Source organism: Alosa sapidissima, chromosome 9 (assembly GCF_018492685.1).
Source record: "Alosa sapidissima isolate fAloSap1 chromosome 9, fAloSap1.pri, whole genome shotgun sequence".
In the NCBI taxonomy this organism is placed as follows: Eukaryota; Metazoa; Chordata; class Actinopteri; order Clupeiformes; family Clupeidae; genus Alosa; species Alosa sapidissima.
The window spans coordinates 2,751,379-2,772,370 of NC_055965.1; the positions used below are offsets into that span (position 1 = coordinate 2,751,379).

Consider the following 20,992-nt stretch of genomic DNA (forward strand, 5'->3'; position numbering starts at 1 on the left):
ACAATTTGAAGGACATCCGCCGCTATGAGGTGAAAAACAGTTTTGAAGAAATTGGTAGGCAGAGTGTCTAAGACACATGTGGAAGGGCTGAGATTCTGTACCGTTTTTTCAAGTGTTTCGTAGTCTATCAAGCTGAACTCTGACATCAAGTTTAGTTTCCCTCTGTTTGTTGCTGGAAGTTCAGGTTGTTGAATTTGTAATTGAGCAGATATGTTGAGTCTGATTTTGTCAATTTTACCTTTAAAAAAAGATGAAAACTCATTGCATTTATTAGTTGAGAGAAGTTCAGGCGCTAATTGTGAGGGGGGATTTGTTAACTTATCAACAGTTGAAAATAGAATACGAGTGTTATTTGAACTTCTATTGATAATGTTAGAAAAGAAAGACTGTCTTGCTTTGCATATTTCAGAGTTATATGTGCGGAGCATCTCTTTATGGATTTCATAGTGGATCTGAAGTTTGTATTTACGCCATTAAAACCATAGAAGTGGTTTTAAGGTTAAAAGTAGACCTGGGAAACCTATAGGGACATTGAAACCAAACATATAACACACTGCAATGGGTGTGTAAGGCAAACGTGACAGAGGAAGGAGGCATTAGAGAAGGTGTCACGCATATGTCTAGAACAGGAAGAGGTGAGAAAAAAAGCCCATCAACAGAGAGAACAGTACTGCCTCCCTCGCTACCCACTGCCGAGCACGCCGAGTTGTTGACTTGCTTTTTGCCCTTCAGGTAGCGTGATAAGACCTTGTGTGCAGCAGTGGAGGCAGGTGCGCACATAGCATGGGCATGAATGAGGAATCTGAACCCGAACACGCCACAGTGCAGCTTAAAAAAGAGGAAGAGGAGGGGAGCGGTGAGAAGGACGCCCCGCTGGAACAGCCTGCCGAGCCGCAGGAGGATGTCAACCTTCTCAACGCGTACGTGTGGCACACGGGAGCCAAGCCGCCCGCCGACACCTCGAAGGCTGCAGGTGGAGGAGGAGGCCAGGGCAGCATGGAGCGCCCGGAGAAGAGCACCAAGTGGAGCAAGATGCAGAACTGGCGCAAAGCCCACAGCGAGGACCCCGGGGACAAAGTGGCCGCCAGCAGCCGTGGGGGGGGGGAGGAGAAGCCCAAGCAGGAGAAGCAAGGCGCCCTGAGGAAGAACCCGTTCCGGAGGGCCATGTCCGAGCCCCCGGGGTCACTGTTCTCCGTTCTGTCGCCATCTACCTCGGCGGCTGCGGCCTCGGCCTCGGCCTCTAGTAGCACAGCTCCGGCGGCATCGGGCTCACTCAGTCAGGAATCAGCGCAGAAAGGCAAGTTCATGAAATACCTGCAAAATGTCTCACGGAAGATCAAGAGGCCTCGACTGCAAAGCCGTAACAGCACACCAATCATTGAGCACGGTAAGAAACTAAAGACACTTGGCTTTCAAACTGGTTCTTGAGGCTTTACCTCATCTAAATGGTCAGCTCTAACAAACTGCAAGGGCAAAAAGATAAGCTATATCAAATTACATTACAGAGAAAGTGAGTGTTATGTTGCCAAACGAGCCCAGTCTGTACAGTAGATATGTAAGAGCGCCATCTTGTGGATGAAGCTACATGAGATCACAGTTTGAACTGCAGACAAAGGGCCCTGATTTGAATGATGCACAAATTGCAAAGTCTTAAGTGTAACTATTTGCTAATTTAACACCACAGGTAACATTGCTAAGTCCGTTCAGTGCTGCCACAGGCAACACAATTGTTCATGCACAAGATCTTTGGTTGTTGATAGACTTTGCACTCATACACCTTTAGGGTTTGAAACTCTTTAGTAGAATAATGACAACATATCAAGAGATAACATGTTCATATAGAGTATTAATACTGAAAAGATTCAGTACATTCACACATTCAAGTCGAGATCTTTAAATACACAGCCAAAAACAACTTCAAATACACAGCCAAAGTAATTGCTAAAACCACACACAAATAGCATTATATTAAACCAGAATGTGTACAGAACTCTCTGTAGCAGTTACAAAGTGGTACACATGAAGGGAGAAGTAAGACAGGATACGCGTGTGAGGAAATCGACAGAGGAGAAGAAGGCGAGGACTGTTGAGATAGCATCAAAACAACTGCGCAGTCAGTTTTCTGGAAACAGGAGTGGCTCTGCTGTAGATAATGTTATCTAGGCTTTAATGAAAAAGATTGAAAATAAACATAAGTGAACATGCGTCATTTCTTACTTACCCAGTCAAACGAAAAAGTGGACGATGATGCATGCAGACACTCAGACTGAAGACATGTAAAAATAGCAACAAGAAATACAACATTAGCATTTCAAGTGTATTAACGAATTAGCATGTCATTTCACTCGCATGCATACAGTATATTTAAATATGAATGGGAATATACTGTGAATGCAGCCTTTTTTTTACTACAAATGTAAAATCTCACCAAATTGTTGAGTCATTGCCACTGGTCACTGACAAAAGCTTTTTTAAAGACACATTTTAGAATCCCACTATGCCTCACATATATTAGCAGTAATTTCACATATTCACAGGAGGGATGTTACATTCCTTGCGCTATTCATGCATTTCATCAGGTCCCTTGCCACTATATAAAATCAAGCACCTATTTCTGAATGCAGATGCACTGCATGGTGCTTGTACCTGTGGCAAGGGGCCTGCTGAACCCCATAAGGGATTTCCCCCAGTGGCCAATCTACAGCCTATTTACCATCATAAACAAAATCACAAACAAAAACAGCATCAACAGAACAGCCTCCAAAAACCATTTCACTGGAGTTATCAAGCAGGCGCCTTCTATTTCACTGAAATAATTGACAATTAGTATAATTGAATGTGTAGCCACATTTGTATGTATTGCAATTGTTTTTTTTTGTTGCAATGTGCATGTTTAGTAAAAGATTAAAAACTGGGAGACAAAGGAAAGAGAACTGAATCCAAAGATTAATATAAATGCAATCATATTACAGGCACATTTCTGTGACTACAAAGTGTGCTGTCAAACCCTATATACAATATACACCTTGCATATGTCTTGTCATGCATCCCTATGATGTTTTCAAAATGATCACCAAAAATTTGAAAACAAAATTAAATGTTACAATTTGTACATCAGCACAAAATAGCAACAAAACAGATGAAAAAGAGCATGTCAGGAGATGTACGCTACCTGTCATTAAGGGTTTCTTTTCTCTTCAGATGTGACTGATCCAGAGCCTGTGGCTGAGGACTTGGCCAGACTGTCCTGGGTGCCTCCGCAGGACGTCCCTGTGTGGGACATCAACAGCTGTGAACTGAGAGATGGACAAATTGTTATTAGAGAAGATGAGGTACACACACACACACACACACACACACACACACACACACACACAAACACACACACACACACACACACACACACACACACACACACACACACACACACACACACTTTTTAACTTTAACTTAATATTTTATATACTATATTATTAGTGATGATATTTTTTCCTCGGTCCTCCAGCCAATGTTACGAACACGCAACCGTGTCAGCAGCTATGTGTCCAGCCTCAGCCTCCAGAACCTGGCAGAGAGCAGCACTAACCTGGGTGAGTAGCCACAGAGCCTTTAGAGAACAGCTGCTACACTGTACATGTTGAGGGATGACTTTATAATATGCCGTAAGATGATTTGGTCCAATATTAGTTCCAAATTTATTCCAGCTATGAGCCATATAGTATATCTTCCTGGCGGTAACCAATTGTAAAAAGAAAATATATTACAGAATGTATGCGATACCACAATGTTTTAAATGAATCTCAACAGTTGTTTGCATGTAAGAAGGATATGAAGATGAGAGAAAATGTAATCATTGTATTAAAGAATATTTTTCCAAAACATTTCAGAATAATGAAAAGGGTCTATTAGACATTTGACCTCTGAGATGTTAGGTAAAACATCCTGAGAATAAACTGAACTCAAACCAAAAGATTATAAGCCGCTGACCAAACTTGAAAGCATCAATTTCTGGGTGGTTGTTGAGGAAATGGTTGATGTGATTAAGTTGTCTGTCAAATCATTTCCTCTATTTGAGGGAGATTGTATCTCACCCGGGTGTTCAGAGGGGTGCATCTAGGGCAGAATGCTAGTTGAGTTTGATGGCTGGCCTGCAAACACAGTAACTGTGGATATGAAGTGAATCTTTTAAACATTTTAAAACAAATTTTCAATTATGGGGTTCAGACGCTGGATTGTTTGTGGAGGAGCATTAGGTAAGTATGCGTAATCCTTTCTGGCGATCCTATATCTCTATGTTTGCTTATAAATGAGCATGGCGTGAACTAAGGGGGTTCATTAAAAGCTAGCTGTGAAGGATGACCATGTGTAAGTGTCATGGATTGTATTATAATTTTGAGTTACAAATGTAGGAGACAAAGTCCAAATGAAAAGTGTATGAGGCCAAGCCTCCAGCACTCATACTTAAAGACGGAGATGAGAGGGACCGTGTGGGAGCTGTGGAAGTCTGAAACTTCAGTTGGCAGTGAAACTAAGCTGATATAATGTTTCATGAGTGATACCTGGACTTAAGCAGTAGTATTTGCGCACTTGTGGAGTCTGCAGTAGGCTGACGTTGCAGCCACCAGGCAGAACCCACATCCTGTATGATGCTTTTTCAGCTCCTGTGGTTTGGACGTCTCAAAAGAGATCTCAGACAAACAGGAATGAAATGTTCCTGAGATTAACAACATTATTTTGCAAAAGAATTTGATCTCAACAGTACCTCAACGGTGCCTCATTCTGCATGTGTTGTAAAGAAACTAAGGTCACAAGGATTTGACGTTTTCAGTTAATACACCCTGTAACGGAAATGTGCAGGGGAAATGAGCCGTCTTCCCTCGCTGATTTTAAAATACAGAGTCAGGCTTTATAGCGGTCAGATCTCTCCTTCTCCATTTAGTCATGCTCTGTGTGTTACTGTTTCATTCTGTCCTGTAGAATGCACCCCAGACCATGTGGCCCCTGCAGGTGGTCAGAAGAAAGGCCAGGACCGAGGAGTCCAGGTTAGCGTGCGCCTGAGCACAAGCTCTCCACTCAGAGATAAGGCGCTCTCTGCTTTTATGAGCATAATGAGCCTTCATTTCCTGTGGGCATGCATGCCATATCCATATCTCTCCACCACATTTCTGACATTCTGCTGTGTTTTGTGCTCCTGCCTATCCCATCTTCCCTGGCCTGCAGGCAATGATCAAGCGTCGCTTCCAGCATAATCTACATAAGAGCAACACAAAACTGGACACAGCTGGCAGGTACAGTGCCAAAATATTTATAACCACACTGAGTCTGGTAATTATTATGGTATATATGGTATTATTATTATGTAAATTATTATGTATTACTATTATGTAAATAATAATAACAATAACAATACACCTTCACAGATCCCAGGGCACCTTTGGCTCCAGAGAGTCTCTGTCTGTTCCAGTCACTGCTGCAGAGAATCTGGATCTCAGCACTGATCTGAGCACCATCATCAGACCAGTCCACAGCTCCATTTTGGGGGAGAAGTATTGCTTTGAGGTATCCTCCAGACTGGCTCCAGAGCAGTGGCCTCAAGCTTCTCCTTGTACATATTTGATCATTTTATGCCCTCACATGCCTTACCTTATCTGCATTTGTACAATGCTTTTACTGTTAAACTGCATTTTAAAAATCAGTATTCAGTCAAATACTGTCTATAAAGGAATAGGTTATTATTATTTTTCACCTCCCTTGCTATTGTTTAACTCTGAGTAGAACATTGTGTTTATATAGAATCGACCATTTCTATATCTTCATTTGAAAGTATAGTGAAGGAGTTTTCAAAAACCAATGTGCTCATTTAGGTCATCAACTCAGAGAACAACCACTGCTTTGGGTGCACTTCAGCTGCAGAAAGAGACAGGTGGATTGAGAACCTGCGACGCACTGTCCAACCAAATAAGGTATTATGTCCTCAAAAACAGCCAATAGCCATAAAAAAGTAACGATACATATGTGTAATCTAACAAACATAATGATTGTATTTAAGGACAACTGCGAGCGTACGGAACACTCTCTCAGCTTGTGGGTCACAGAGGGCAAGGCCCTGCCCCCAAAACGCCGCTACTATTGTGAGCTGCATTTGGACAGCACCTTATTTGCAAAAACCACAAGCCGTGACGTTGGCAAACCCACTCAGCAGGCTGGACAGAACAGCGATGGGGGCACGGGTTCCGCAGGACTTGGGCCAGGGGGTCAGATCTTCTGGGGTGAACTCTTTGAACTTGACAACCTTCCTCCTGTCACAAATATCACTCTGCACCTCTTCCGTGATGGGGATCCCAAGAAAAAGCGACATTCCAAGGATGAATCCTACTTATATCCTCTGGGCAATGTGACTCTGCCTCTCGCTGACATACAGGGACGTGCCTTTCAAGAGAAATGGTACCCTATAATTCCCTTCAAACCACCTGGTTCTGGCAATGGAAAGGACCAACTGGGACCCCAAGCCTCCCTACGGATTAAGGCCCGCTTCCAGAACCTGCGAGTTCTGCCCATTGAGAGATATAAGGAATTTGCAGAGTATCTCACATTGAACTATGTGGAAATGTGCGGCAACCTCGAGCCTCTGTTGAATGTGAGGGACAAGGAAGAGTTGGCTGGTGCGTTGGTGCATGTCCTTCAGAGCATTGGCAAAGCTAAGGTAAGTTTAAGTCAGCGAAAAAGATATGATTGTGTAAAAAGAATAAAAACAGCAGGCAAGCCAGACTTAAAAGGGCACTTTTGTAGGATTTCCTGATTGACCTCGGAGGTGCAGAAGTCCAGCGCTTAGGTGAGAAGGAGGCTCTAATTTTCCGAGAGAACACCCTTGCGACCAAGGCCATCGATGAATACATGAAGCTTGTGGGCCAGAAGTACCTCATTGACACACTAAGTAAGTCTTCCATTTTCTGATCTCGGGTGGGTGAATCCACCTAGCTGACACAGCTTAATGAGCGGCTCTTCTCTTCACACAGGAGACTTCATTAGTCAGCTGTATGAGTCTGCGGAGAGCTGTGAGGTGGACCCCAGGAAATGCCCCCAATCTGATCTGGCCAATAACCAGAGGCATCTGAGAAATAGCTGCGAGAAGGTGGTGCAGAGAATAACGGAGATGCACAGGTCAGAGTCCTGTAATGACCGGTACTGGAGACCCTTACTGGAGTGACAGCTACCAGTACAGAGTGGACGTGTATTTAATCCTGCACCATGACGAGCCTTCTGATTATGTCCCATTTCTCTCTGAATCTGACAGCTCCTTCCCGGTGGAGCTCAATGAGATCTTCTCCAACTGGGTGGAGGAGTGTACAGGGCAGGGGCGGCCGGAGATCGGCCAGCGCCTCATCTCAGCGTCGCTCTTCCTGCGCTTCCTCTGCCCGGCGATCCTCAGCCCCTCGCTCTTCGGCCTGATTCAGCCCTACCCAGAATCCTCCACTCTGCGCGCGCTCACGCTCACAGCCAAAGTCATCCAGAACCTGGCCAACTTCACCCAGTATATATGTTTGATTCTTTCATTTTCATTTCAGCTGCCTGTCATTCATCTAGTTTGACGCATACATCCAGCTTTCAATTAAATATACTTATGTGAATTTCTGATTTTTTTGTGCAGGTTTGGTGAGAAAGAAGAGTACATGCTCTTCATGAATGACTTCTTGGAACAACACTGGGAGCGTATGAAGGAGTTTTTGCAAATGGTCTCCAACCCAGACAGTGAGCTTGACATGGCACGCTTTGATGGTTATGTGGATCTGCCACTACGGCTGGCTGTTCTACACAGTTTGTTGGTAGACATCATTGGCTCCATGAAACAGGTAAGGTGGCTCTACTCAAAACAGATGTCCGAGTGCTTCCCTTCTGACCGATTTTTAATGCACACATTTTTCATTTCACTAAATGCTATGATCATACTTGATCCAAATAAAAAACAAAAAACAGATCTAACACAACAATATGTTACTGACTGTGTACTGCTTAGGACACCATAGACAACCTGGAACCCCTCCCTACAATCCTGAACCAGATCACAGACCACCTGGGTCCTGATGCCCCTCGGATCACTGTAAATAGGTGAGACGGCGTTCTACTTCACTGCATACTGGACAACAGAAAAATAGTATAATGTATCAAGCAAAAGTCCTGTAACTAATGTGGCTAAACTGAAAAGAGTTGTTGTTATTGCTGCTGTCCTGATTTTCTCTGTACTTTATTTTACAGCTCTGGAAATTCAAAGCCCATCTATGTGCCTCCCAAGGACCTCAATAAATACAGCCCCCATCATAATTCTATGCAGCAATTACCTGAAGCCAAACAAACGCCAAGGATGGAGAAACCAAGGAGACAAGTGTCCAGGACCAGAAGTGTCCCAAGCAGACCGATGCACAAACAGCCCAAGAAACAGACTAGCACTGAGAGCCTTGATCGTACCGGGATCGCACAGGATCCTCCATTGAAAATTGACCACGAGACAGTGAGTCGAAAAAAACAACTACTCTTAGCTCTTTTACTAGATACAGTGACGGAAACTCCACTGTGCAATTCTGTCACCTTTTTGTAATGGAGGGTGTTTTCAGTAGATTGACATTCAAATGGACTGCTACTTACAGACAACAATTCCTTCCCAAACCTACAGGCTAAAGGCACTGACCAGAGTCAGTGTCAGCAGTCACTTATGTTTCTTTGGCAATGTCTTCATCTAGATCAGTCTGGAATGAGTATTAAATAATAAGTAATGAGAGATGCTGTCAATGTCAAGTGAGATCATTTAATGATTTCCCTGTATTTCAGCCGAAAGGACCAAAGACCCTGCCTGCCCCTGTGCCATGGATTATTAACAATGAAGGGACATATCAGATTCCACTGGAGCACGAGCAAACCAGCCTGTTGGACAAGGTGACTTCCTCTTCTCTTTGCACACTGACCTGACCGTGGTTAACTTGCCATTATCTCTTCTTACGTGCAAATGACCAAGATTGTTTCTTGTGTTGCATCACTGTGCTTGCAAAAGCCAACACTTCTCATTTTTTTCTGTGTGTCTTACACAAATGAGACAAACAATGTTGTAACAATGTTGTAATGCAACTTTCCTAACGTCGCTGCTCTTATGGCCAGCACTCGCAGGAGTTGTCAGACCTGCGGCTAGGAGTGGAGCAGGTGACAGAGCGCGAGCTGGAGATGGCCAAACGTCTGGAGGACTTCATTGTCCAGAGTCAGGACCAAAATGCAGTGCTGCAAGCTGAGGTCCATGAACTGCGAAACCTGCTTGCTATGCGTGAGGAACAGCTTGCTAGTGCCACCTTCAGGTAAGCGAAGGCAGAATCAATGAAAGGATATTAACTAAAGAAATGTACCTTTTGGTTTCCTTGAAGAGGTCCTTATAAACATTTGACTTCTCCTTGCATGCAGACTTGGGGTTATAGAGGAGGAGAGGGAGGAGGACGAGAGAAAACTCAGCATTGCCATAGCAGCAGCAGAACGGATGAACGTTTTGGTAAGAGAAGTTCCCTATGTCAACACAAGATGCTTTACATATAATCCCCTTCTGCCTCATCCGTCTGATTAAACATGATTTGTAATTCTGGCATTAACAGGAAGAACAGTTTGCCGGCCTGATGCAGGATATGCATCAGTTTAACGTGAAGAACACGTCATATTCTGGAATCGAGGATCAGCCTCAAATGAACAGCAACTGATTTAGGCCACTGCCAAGCTATAGCCTTGGGTTGGTTTTACTCTGACTATAACAGTTCACTTCCATTATAATGTATTCAAAAGGCATAAAAGAAACAATAACATGTATGTGTAACAAAAACATAACATTTAAATGTAAGATTCAAGATTTTTCCTTTCTATTTTTATGACTAATAAAATGACTAAAATCATACATGAGTGTTAGTATCATGAGAAGCATCAGAGACACACACATCCATACAGTAATATGAAACTGTGTTCAATTGAATTGAAATTGCACAACAGACACAACTTCTAGGCCATCAAAAAATTGAATCTCCTCAATGTTAACCTATATATTGACATGCACAAGCTGCTTGTCAACTCACTATCTCCAGAATTAAATGTAATCATATAGGCCTTTATGGTGGGTTAGACCTAACCTTTTGTGCACCAATAGCTCTCTGTCTTCAGAAGTACGAAATTTGCTCAAATCAGATCTGTACAAATAAAGGGTTTAAGGTCCGACAGCACCCCTACCACCTGATTGGCTATCAGAAACCTGTAATCTGGGCACGTTCAAAATCAGAAAGGTTTGCTCCGGTTTGCTGATTGAATTTGGTCGCAGATCGTAACAATGTGCGACGATATGCAACTATAGGTTTTGAGGTAGTTTTCTCTTGTTTGAGTGGTGTATCAGAGGTGCTAATCAGCATTAAAAAGTCCATCAGCACAGCATGTCCACCCAAAGTAATTTACAGATTAAAGACATGAATGGAACAATGGCCTTCTCAGAGTGCTTGGAGAACAACTGAGTGTTTATACGCTTTGCAATGTTTTGTCAATCTTGAACTCAGCTTAGGGTTGCGTTCAGCCCTGACAAAACAGCAAAAGGCTTGATTCAACATAAATGGTGATGATGTCCCTTTGATAAAATCAATGTAAATATATTTCATTTTCTTTTTCAAGTGATCATTCCTATCTTACATCTATAAGTGACTTTAGGTTGATACACTGCATGGGCACTGCACTATTTAACACAGCCGGTTATGTACCTATGCACAGCGTGATAGATGCACACCATTCTGACCAAATATATTGTTCAACCCGGACAGAGTAGCAAACCGGTGCAAAATAATTTGAGATTGAACATGCCCCTGTCTATTGGCGGTTGAACTGCTCCAATCTGATTGTCTGTTGGAATCCTGAAATTTGACTGGTTTATGGAATCCTGTAATCTTATTATCTGTTAAATTATTGCATTCAGAGTAGCTAATTTAATCTTGTAATCTGATTGTCTTTCGGAAATCTGCAATTTGAGGGGCTATTGAAATTCTGCAATTATTGGTTCATATTGGGAATCCACTGCCAATCAGATTTCAGGATTCTACCAGAGAGGGTTAAAGTGGAGCAGTAATCAAGGATCTTTTATTTTACCAGCCGATCAAAATGCAGGAAATCAACAACCAATCACATTGGCAAATTCCAATAGCCAATCAGACAAGAGTCAATCCACACAAGATTTTTTTTTTTACACCGCTTCCAGATTCTTACAAACAAGCAGTTTACCTATGCCCAACTGTAGGCTATATCATAGTTTTGACTGTAAATTATATTTGTGATTAACAGCATGCAGCCAGCCTTAATGAAGAGAACAGTTAGGCTATCACAATAAACACCTCATAAAAACATGTCGAAATTTTTTAGGTGGAGTTCGAGAAGTGCCTGAATACACTAAGTCTAAATCTGCATGGATATTTTTAACATAACATTTCTAAAAACTTGTACATCTTTAGAAATGTTGGAGAATTTGTAAGGTCATGTAGGAACCATTACATGGATGTTGCTCTGGTTGTTGGCCTACCTGATAGGCCTACAGCTCCACTGTTAAGCTATTAACCCTTAAAGGAGTACCGTCACACCGGTCTGACGGGAATGTTGGGAAATTAACATTCTAAAGAATATCTGGGTTCATTGAATTCAACATAGAATTTTAGAACCTTCAATTGTTGCGGAACTTAGAATGTTCAAAAACCTACACCTTTAAGGGTTAAGAAATGAGAGTATTCCGTTTAGGCACAAAATATGCCCCTTTTTGTAGTTCAATTGCACCGATTCATTAATTAATTTATCAACCTTAATCAGACACTGACAGCGCGGCTCAGGCATTGGAAAAGATGCGAGCATGAAGCACTCTGAACTCGACTAGTATTGACTGCCAATCGATTATGCCTTCAATCCAAGTATGGCTGTTTCCCCGCTTCTCAATGAATGAGAACGGCTCTCACTACACACAATAAAGCCGTGGCATCAGACTTAAATTCAGGTCCTTGACACAAAGCAGGTAATGTCTTATCTATATTCAAACTGTATGAATGACATGTACTTTATTACATGTCAGACTATACGATGGTTTGTAAAAGGTTAATTTCAAGTCATGTAGTATCAGATTATTTGACACTAAAAGACTAACGTAGACGTAACGTTAGCATATCTAGGCTAGCCTGTCGTCAAGCACTACTGACGCTGGTCCTAGTCTAGTTTAACGTGTTTAACTTATGGGATATCGAATCGCAGTGTTGAAATGCCTGTTAACTATCAACAACTTTCTATCGACTTCTGTCCTTGATACCTTTATGGTATCCAGGCGATGTTACAACCAGCACTGCTAGCAAGCATCTCATTCGCTGTGTACCTTTGTTTGGCTAGAATGCTAGAAGCTAAACTGCTGTCACCTGCTGTAACGTGTAACGTTAACATTGCTACAAAAATGGCATTACTTTTCTGAAAATGTGCTTTCCAACAACACGATAGATTCCCTTGTCAACACGAATCATGTTAAATAAAACAGTCAATTAGCAAGTTGTCTTTAAGTCAAGTATCATCTTCACAGACACGAAGTTTTTAATGACCAGACCAGACGGGCTCTGCCTCTGCTCAAATCAGCACGCACGGCGCACGTCTCGACCCAAACTTAAAAACTTCCGTTTCAAAGAGGGTAAACTTCCTCTAGGTTTGGCGCTTGAAGCAGAGAAACCGATCACGTTGTTATTGCATGCACACTCGACGGGATCGTTGTGACTATTAGCCCTTACGCTTTATGATTCGCTATAGTTTTGGTAATCTAGATCATTACTTTTATACACGTCCATTAGATTGCGTTAACGTTAGATATGGCTTTAGAAAGTACAATTATGTGTGCGGTTCGAGGCTGCCAGAACAATGGCCAAGCACTGAGGACTTGGTTAGGTAGAGTGTGTTATGAACATTGGCCAACCCTAAATGCAGAATGTTCTTGTCCTCCTTTGTATGACTTTCATAAACTGCCAGTTGGTGCTGTGGATAGACAAATGTGGCTGAAGGCTCTGCAGTTGAAGCAAGTGTCTCAAAATATCTATGTATGTTCTGTACATTTCGCCGACAAAAGACCCACGGATGCTCATCCTTATCCAGAGATTAACATGGGAGTCATGAAGAATCCAGAGGATAACATTCCAGCTGGGAATTCGTCGGAGAAACCAAAAACTAGCGTTGTAACAGCTAAGAAAAGTAAATGTCCGTCTAGATGATGACGTTATCGTTTGTCGTGGCCCCTGCTGAATTGCTTTCAAATTACTTGACATCTCCGGTCCACCGTCGAATCTGTACATTGACTTGATACTCAGTAATGGGCGACAGTTATGCATAATGTTAACCATGCAACTAGAAGTTAGTAGACAGAAGTTAGTAGTGTTTTTTTACATTTGTAAAACCACTGTCATGAATTGTTGTACCCCTGTCAGAGAAGTTGATCTCATTAGCATGATCTGCCCTAAGTCATCAAGCATCTGTTGATCCCAGAATTGTAACTGTGTAAGGATTATGCTGTTATCTAAATTCTTGTCTGTGCGCTGTTCGTGTTTTCTTCACTATAGAGAGAAGAGACCCAACCATTAAGTACTTGAGTGTACAAAGAAAGTCCATGGAAACGCCCACAACACCTTCAAGTGACTCAGGATGTGAGGATAACTTTTCATTTGTAAATGTTGGCTATGTAGGATGCTATATACTGTATGAGTATGCTGTATGACTACCTTCTCTATTCTTGCGTAGTACAAATATCCATAATATGAAGTTTAAGATCATTATCCAATATTCCTAGCTGAATAGCATTTACATTCTCTGTGCTAGTACAGCTGTCCTGGGCTCTCAGCTCATAACAATCCGTTGCTGTCCTAGTGTCTGAGGAGCACAAGTGCGAGTTATGTGGCACCTGCTTTGAGACGCGCCGAGGCCTGTCCAGTCACGCACGCTGCCACCTGCGGCAGCTGGGCGTGTCCGTGTCGGACAGCAGTGGAGCGCCCATCGAGCTGCTCTACCGCCTGATCGAGGAGAGGGACGGCCAACTGCCCAAGCCAGCTCCGCAACCCAACCCCTTAAAGAGGCACAAGGGGCTGCCGTTGGTCAAGAGGGAGGGCCAGGTGCAGGGGCCGGCGCTCAAGATCAAGATCTCCAACCTGGTCAGGAAGAAGTACAGCATCTTCTCTCAGGCGTCCACGGCCCGCAAGAGCTCTGCCGCCGCCGCCATCGCCAGCCGCCTCTCCTCGCCCCCGGTGCCCCAGAGCGCCACTCTGAGGAGGTTTGGCTCCTCTGCGTCCACCGCCTCCTTCCCCCTCTCTACGCTGCACGTGAAGGACGCGGGGCCGAGTGCGGAGAAGAGCCCCTTGGTCACTGCCTCGGCCAAGCCCCAGTGGGCCCCACAAGCCTCAGATGCCCCCCTCAACCTCAGTACGTCACTTCGAGCACAATGACCACAATCCGTTTTTAAAAATGGAACCCAGTGGACATCACTTGAGTTAATTTTGTGTCATGCATTTTAAGAGGCATGTTGTGAGGAATGAGCAAACAGATTTATTTTGTGTGTGATAATAGCGAGTGCCGTTGGGGATGCTAACTGACCGCTGAGCGTTGTGTTCCTGCAGTGACCGTTGACCCAGCGGGCCGGGATGACGTGCACGTCTGTGAGCTGTGCGGCGCCTGGTTTGAGACGCGCAAAGGCCTTTCTAGCCACGCCCGCGCTCATCTGCGCACGTTTGGCATCGACACGGCGGAAGCCAAAGGCGCCCCCATCGACACCCTCCACCAGTTCATGATCAGCAAGGGGCTCAAGCCTGGCAGTGCCACCATGCAGGCCAGCAGTGTGAAGCAGGAGGAGTCGACACTGGCCATCTCTGCCAAACGCCCCGCCCCACCCTCTCCGTCTCCCAAAGCGTCCTCATCCTCGCCATCGGCCAAGCGTTTCAAATCCTCCTCCTCCTCCGCAGAAGGGCTGCCCTTACCAGAGTCTCTGCAAAAGGATGACGAGTCTGCAAAAAGTGGTGAGTTTACTTTTTAGGCACTAAAAGTAATTATTTAATTAATAAAAAAGACTATACTGTACACTTACAGTTTAGCTGAAAATGACCTGCAGTATGTCCCACCACACCATTAGTTATCTCATAATATTCTCCTGAGGCAGAAATTAGCACCAGTGATTTGTGTGGTCACTATTGTTGTTGTTTTGTAATTGTCAGTGGTAGTGTGAGATTTTGACCGTCATGCTTTGTGGCGTGTGTCCACTGTGTGTGGTGCAGATGGCGAGTCGGCGCGGGACATCGTGTGCGAGTTCTGCGGCGAGCTGTTCATGCGCAGCCAGAGCTTGTCCAGCCACGCACGCTCCCACCTGCGCCAGCTGGGCATCACGGAGTGGAGCGTCCAGGGCTCGCCCATGGCAACGCTGCGGGAGGTGATGGCCCAACGCGGCGTCACCAGCATCCTCAAGCTGCCCTCCAGCTCGCCCTCGCAGGCCCTGCCGTCGGCGCGCAGTCCACTCAAGATACCGCCACCGCCCCCAAGTCCACTCCGGGTCCCCAGCCCACTCAAGCCCTCGGCCTCGGCGCCGCTGAAACTGCCCAAGGCCCGCAAGGGCTCCCGCTTTGTCAACAAGGCCAAGGATGAGCCGACGGAGGTGGACGTGAGTGAGGTGGTGGCCACACCTGGGCCGTCCAGAAGCGGCACGCCCCAGTCCCCGTTCAGGAGTGACCTCAGCTCTGCCAACACCCAGTCGCCAATGAGGGGTAACGTTTGTTATTTTTGGTTCAGTCTTATTTATTTGTTTTTCATGAAAGATAAATCTCATGAAAAAGGTAAATCTCAACGAGTTAGAAAACTAGATATGAGGATTTCTTCAGACGTTCCCTAGTTCTTTAGACGTTAAGTTGATGTTTGGTTAATAATCTACTTCTGCAGTCGTGAGCTGTGTTGACACTGTTGCGTTGCTGCCTTCTCTGCACAGCTCCCAAACCCGAGCTGGACGTCAACCAGCCAGTGGAGTGCGACTACTGCAACGACACGTTTGACAGCCGCAAGGCCCTGTCCTGCCACGCCCGCGCTCACCTGCGCCAGCTGGGCGTCCGCTGGCCCGCCCAGGCCTCGCCCATCGATGCCCTGCACGAGCTGATGCAGCGCGAGGGCGCCGTGCGCGCCACCGAGGTCAAGCGGGAGCCCAGCCCCGGCCCCGGCCCCAGCCCCAGCCCCGGCAAACGGCAGAGCGCCTCCCCTGTGGCCTTCACCCTGCCCCCCCCAGGGGAGCCCGCCCCCAAAGGGCCGAAGGCGTCGTCGTCAGAAGGTGGGCTGAGCAGCGCGTTAGCGCTTGGACCACACGGTCACACATACACACTCAGTGTCAGCCAGGATGTTATGTGTGAAAGCCTTTTGAGTTGTTACTTCAGGACTGTTGTCCTGACTTCAGTGTGAATGCATGTGCTGTATCCATGTCCTGATTTCAGTCTGTATGTTCTGAATGCATGTGTTGAATCCATGTCCTGATTTCAGTCTGTATGTTCTGAATGCATGTGCTGTATCCATGTCCTGATTTCAGTCTGTATGTTCTGAATGCATGTGTTGAATCCATGTCCTGATTTCAGTCTGTATGTTCTGAATGCATGTGCTGTATCCATGTCCTGATTTCAGTCTGTATGTTCTGAATGCATGTGTTGAATCCATGTCCTGATTTCAGTCTGTATGTTCTGAATGCATGTGCTGTATCCATGTCCTGATTTCAGTCTGTATGTTCTGAATGCATGTGTTGAATCCATGTGTATTTCAAAGTGCTGTAGTGCTGACCTGACCTGACCTGCCTGACTGACTCCTTCACCTGTGTCATCATGCGCTCTGTCTCTCCATCTCTCTCTGCCCCCCCCCCCCCCCCCCCCCAAACCCATTCAGCGTTTGATGCCACGTGCGAGCTTTGTGGCTTTGACTTTGAGAACCGCAAGGCCCTGGCGAGCCATGCACGTGCCCACCTCCGCCAGCAGGGTGTGGACTGGCGCCTCAACGGCTCGCCCATCGAGACACTCAGCGCCTGGATGCAGAAGGAGCCGGGCAAGGTGGCCGAACTGCACAAGCGCTACATGATGGGAGATCTGCCCAACATTAGGAAGGTAAGGCCTGTGGCCTCATCACCAACATTAGAAAGGTAAGGCCTGTGGCCAGCACCCCCCATCCTCCAGCCTGTGGGCAGTAGCCCTGTGAAGCCCCTGTGCTAGTGAGCAGGTAGGCGGCTGAGGTGAGTGTGGTGACAGGTGACCACCTTGTGGACAACCTGAAAGGTATTCCTAAGTGTGCCTTCAAGACGTTACCAGAAGCTGATGATATTCTTGATGGATTCTGTGTCCTGCAGTCAGACTAACATTGGGAGATAAAGTAGCTTATGAAGTAATAAATGGGGAAGGTCAGTTTTGGCGTCCCACCTGCTCCGTGCTGACGATGTGCTCTGGTCCCTCTCGTCCAGCGGAGCTCGTCCTCTCCCTGCCCCTCCAGCGACTCGGAGGCGGCTCATGGCGGCGGCCACAGGGCGTCCTCTTTACTGCGCTCGTCCCAGGGCTCATCCCGCGCCTCAGGAAGCAAAGGGGACAAGAGCCACGGCAACCAGGGGTCTGCAGGGGCCCACAGCGAGCTCAACGTGCGTCAGCCCAGAGGTGAGGTCAACGTGCGTCAGCCCAGAGGTGGGGGCAGATAGTAGAGCAGGGCTGACCGGGTCCAGCATACACATCCACCACACAACTCCCCCATAAATACCCCTGCTGCTGCATGGCACCCTATCCACAGGCGTCAGTGCCATGGTGCACAGGTTTTCACCACACATATAAGGGACATGATGCTGTTGGTTTGGGTAGCGTTGTCATGGTAGCTGCTTTAGTATTTAATTCTGGGTTATTCTGAGTAGCCGCAGTAATGATAACACGCAATTATTTTTTGTAATGATGTGTATCGACATGGAAGAGTAGATTGGACGTTCTGTAGTGTTTGCTTGTTCATGTTTGTCCAGTAAGGCCTACATGTTAATATTGACATGCCACTGCTTGTAACTCCACACAGAACAACACACCACATGCAGACGCCCTCCAAAGCATCAGTCCCATGCAGACAACAGAGTCCGAGAGAACAAGCCTCCCAAACCCTCGCGTTCCGGAAACGTCCCCTCACTGGTGCCGAGACCACCGGACACTCCCCTGGTCAGACAGGTCGGGAAGGTGTACTCTCTCAAGTGCAGGTAGGCCTGGCTCCTCAGCCCACTCAACAGCCTCCTCTCTCAGGCGTCCTGTTTGCCTTTTAATGATGTTTACAAGTCATGCTCCGATTCGCTTGTTGCTGTCCTATTGTGTGCTCATTAAAGTTGGACTCATGTATTCATGTTTGAAAATGCAATTAAAGTTACTCGTGCTGCATATTAGTGAATATTTCCTCACGTTCCCCTCACGAGGGATTAGTCGGGGGAGAGCTTGCATGCAGGTGTTCACAATGCCTACTGCACATTAATCAGCATGTACGCAGTTGGGCTATTTGGCGTTGGCCTTGTGACGTCGTCCTCCACGGGTGACCGGTCTATGTTTGTGGTTCCTGCAGGTTCTGTGACAAGGAGTTCCGCGGGCCGCTGTCGGTGCAGGAGGACTGGGTGCGCCACCTCCAGGAGCACATCCTCAACCTCAAAAAGGACGGCTCCGCCACGGCCCCCACCAGCCCCCTCCCCCCGGCCACGCCTGCACCCCCCATCCACCTCACGCCGCAGCCGGTCTGACGGCCCAGCATGCACTGCGGCAGCCGTGGGAAGCCTGGCTGCGCTCATATGCAAAAAGAACACTGATCCACTTGAAAAACATTGGATGATTTTATTCACACAAACTCCTTTTTGTGACGTGATGGAAGCCAGTAGTGTTTGAAACACACTGCACTGCTTATAAGAACACCTACCTCTGATACCCCAGCACATGGCTGCCACATTATGCTTAGGGCTTAAGTGTCATTGACGAGTTCTGTAATGATATTTCCAGGTCTTTGAGCAGCAGTATCAAGAGTTAGGGCGACTCTCTCGTGCTAAACTGCCAGCCATTGCTGTATCCTACAGTGTGCCTTGGGTTGAGTACATATCAAAGTCAGGCAAAGCACCAGCAGTTCTGAGAGTAGGAGGTAAACATAAGTGACCTCTGAGACTTCACAGTGACCGTTTCACAATAAGGAGAGCTCTGATCAGGACCTTCCTACTACTACCACTCTCTCAGGTGTGTGTTTGTGTGGGCCTGTTGAACTCTGCCATCTCACATCAACATTTGCAGAGCAGGCTTCTTTATTCTCTCCCCTTTTAATAAACGGGAAGCGTCCCTGTGATTTTTGCACTGGATTATTGATTATAGAATCTAGTTGAACGTTGATCAGTGAATGATTTTGCCAACAGAGACTTTGACCAGGTCATTATGAGCTCAGGTGTCTCCGTTTTAATGTGGCCTCTCTTCACAGTTTCTACACTTCGTGATTGATTGTTTTGTAATTTGCATTTGAAAAGGTTTTATAAATTCTTTATCTAAGTGTTGAAATGTATGAGTTTCCGATATACACTGATATAAATGTTTTTACTTGCTGGAGTTTGGTCATGGTCATCTACAGCTCATTTGTTTTAGCAGTTTGGAACTTCTGTGTCTTAGTCCCAAAAGCACTACTGGAAACTGTAAAATCACCCTTCATTAAATTTGAAAGGTTTGTTTGAACCTCTGTAAATGGTGTCCAGTGTTTGTGTCTCTGTGTTTGGGTGTGCGGTCCTCTAAAGTTGTCCAAGATGTCCCCACAGATGTGGCTATTCCGCGCAAAACTGTCATCCATAATGTCAACACAATGCCATGGTATTTAGTTGGCGTTATGGATATATGACAGTTTTGCGTGGAGTTGCCCTTTAAATGATGACAGCCTCAATTCTTGCATGAAACTTCACCTCACAGAATATGAGCCAGCCAGACTCCGAGGCCATCACCAAATCTAATCTGGTAGGCCTAATGTTGAATTTCGCCAATGACATGTCAATGAAATTTGAGTGTTGTGTTGTGAACTATGATGTTACTTTGCATTCCAAAGGACACTGGGGAAATAGGGGGTGGTATTTAGCCTACATGGGAAACCTAAGGCCTATACTTCTGTCATTCCACTTTACATTTCAAGTTACTCGCACATTACTTTTAAAACTAGTAGAAAATGTATTAAAAAATCCTCTGTAGAATGAAAGTAACTGTACGTTAAACAGGGATGGATTACTGCACGGGCCTACTGGACCCAGGCCCAAGGGATCAGGGGGCCCTGAAGCCCAAGCTTTTGCATGGAATCATTGCCTCAATATCAACAAATCAGGATGTAGGCTATGAATCTGATTGAATTTAGTATTGGCCATCCCCAAAATGCACCAGAATACACAAAATCACATCAAACAACTTAAAAATGTTCTGGGGGAGGACCCCCAAACCCCCCCTCCCCACATACCCGAAAATTAGTGGGGGGCCCTTAATACATCTGGGCCCAGGGGCCCGAAAGTTCATAATCCGTCCATGATGTCAAATATCCACACTTTTTCTTGTAACTGTCTTTATGTGGCTCTTCTGAGACTAAATTTTTTTTAATTTGTTAAAAGTGGCTCTCCAGGCAAAAAAGGTTGCCGACCCCTGATCTAGACATATGTGAACATCCCAGAGACACGACATGGAGCATAAGGGACATGATGCTGTTGGTTTGGGTAGCGTTGTCATGGTAGCTGCTTTAGTATTTACTTCTGAGTTATTCTGAGTAGCCGCAGTAATGATAACACACAATTATTTTTTGTAATGATGTGTATCAACATGGAAGAGTAGATTGGACGTTCTGTAGTGTTTGCTTGTTCATGTTTGTCCAGTAAGGCCTACATGTTAATATTGGCATGCCACTGCTTGTAACTCCACACAGAACAACACAC

The 20,992-nt window shown here is 45.6% G+C and overlaps 2 protein-coding genes across 5 annotated transcripts; both read left to right on the top strand.

Annotated features, from left to right (window-relative positions):
- The first annotated feature begins 642 nt into the window (after positions 1 to 642).
- On the top strand, positions 643 to 9,917 carry rasal3 (RAS protein activator like 3). 2 transcript variants are annotated; one of them, XM_042103795.1, is made up of 18 exons: positions 643 to 1,387; positions 3,202 to 3,332; positions 3,506 to 3,590; positions 4,978 to 5,042; positions 5,221 to 5,288; positions 5,421 to 5,559; positions 5,865 to 5,963; positions 6,050 to 6,703; positions 6,790 to 6,934; positions 7,017 to 7,161; positions 7,295 to 7,531; positions 7,649 to 7,850; positions 8,015 to 8,106; positions 8,254 to 8,506; positions 8,824 to 8,928; positions 9,148 to 9,338; positions 9,442 to 9,526; positions 9,627 to 9,917. In XM_042103795.1, the coding sequence occupies exons 1-18, from the start codon at positions 784 to 786 to the stop codon at positions 9,726 to 9,728; spliced, it is 3,402 nt and encodes a 1,133-aa protein (XP_041959729.1). In that variant the 5' UTR covers positions 643 to 783; the 3' UTR covers positions 9,729 to 9,917. The 2 variants fall into 2 exon arrangements, with proteins under 2 accessions (XP_041959729.1, XP_041959730.1); XM_042103796.1 differs by having other exon boundaries at positions 9,157 to 9,338.
- Positions 9,918 to 11,886: 1,969 nt separating this feature from the next.
- On the top strand, positions 11,887 to 19,776 carry si:dkey-217d24.6 (protein Wiz). 3 transcript variants are annotated; one of them, XM_042103799.1, is made up of 10 exons: positions 11,887 to 12,049; positions 13,620 to 13,703; positions 13,924 to 14,472; positions 14,667 to 15,062; positions 15,318 to 15,800; positions 16,019 to 16,351; positions 16,951 to 17,165; positions 17,516 to 17,729; positions 18,103 to 18,277; positions 18,631 to 19,776. In XM_042103799.1, the coding sequence occupies exons 2-10, from the start codon at positions 13,667 to 13,669 to the stop codon at positions 18,800 to 18,802; spliced, it is 2,574 nt and encodes an 857-aa protein (XP_041959733.1). In that variant the 5' UTR covers positions 11,887 to 12,049; positions 13,620 to 13,666; the 3' UTR covers positions 18,803 to 19,776. The 3 variants fall into 3 exon arrangements, with proteins under 3 accessions (XP_041959733.1, XP_041959731.1, XP_041959732.1); XM_042103797.1 differs by lacking the exon at positions 11,887 to 12,049 and adding an exon at positions 12,606 to 13,254; XM_042103798.1 differs by lacking the exon at positions 11,887 to 12,049 and adding an exon at positions 12,621 to 13,254 and having other exon boundaries at positions 17,516 to 17,702.
- Positions 19,777 to 20,992: the final 1,216 nt, after the last annotated feature.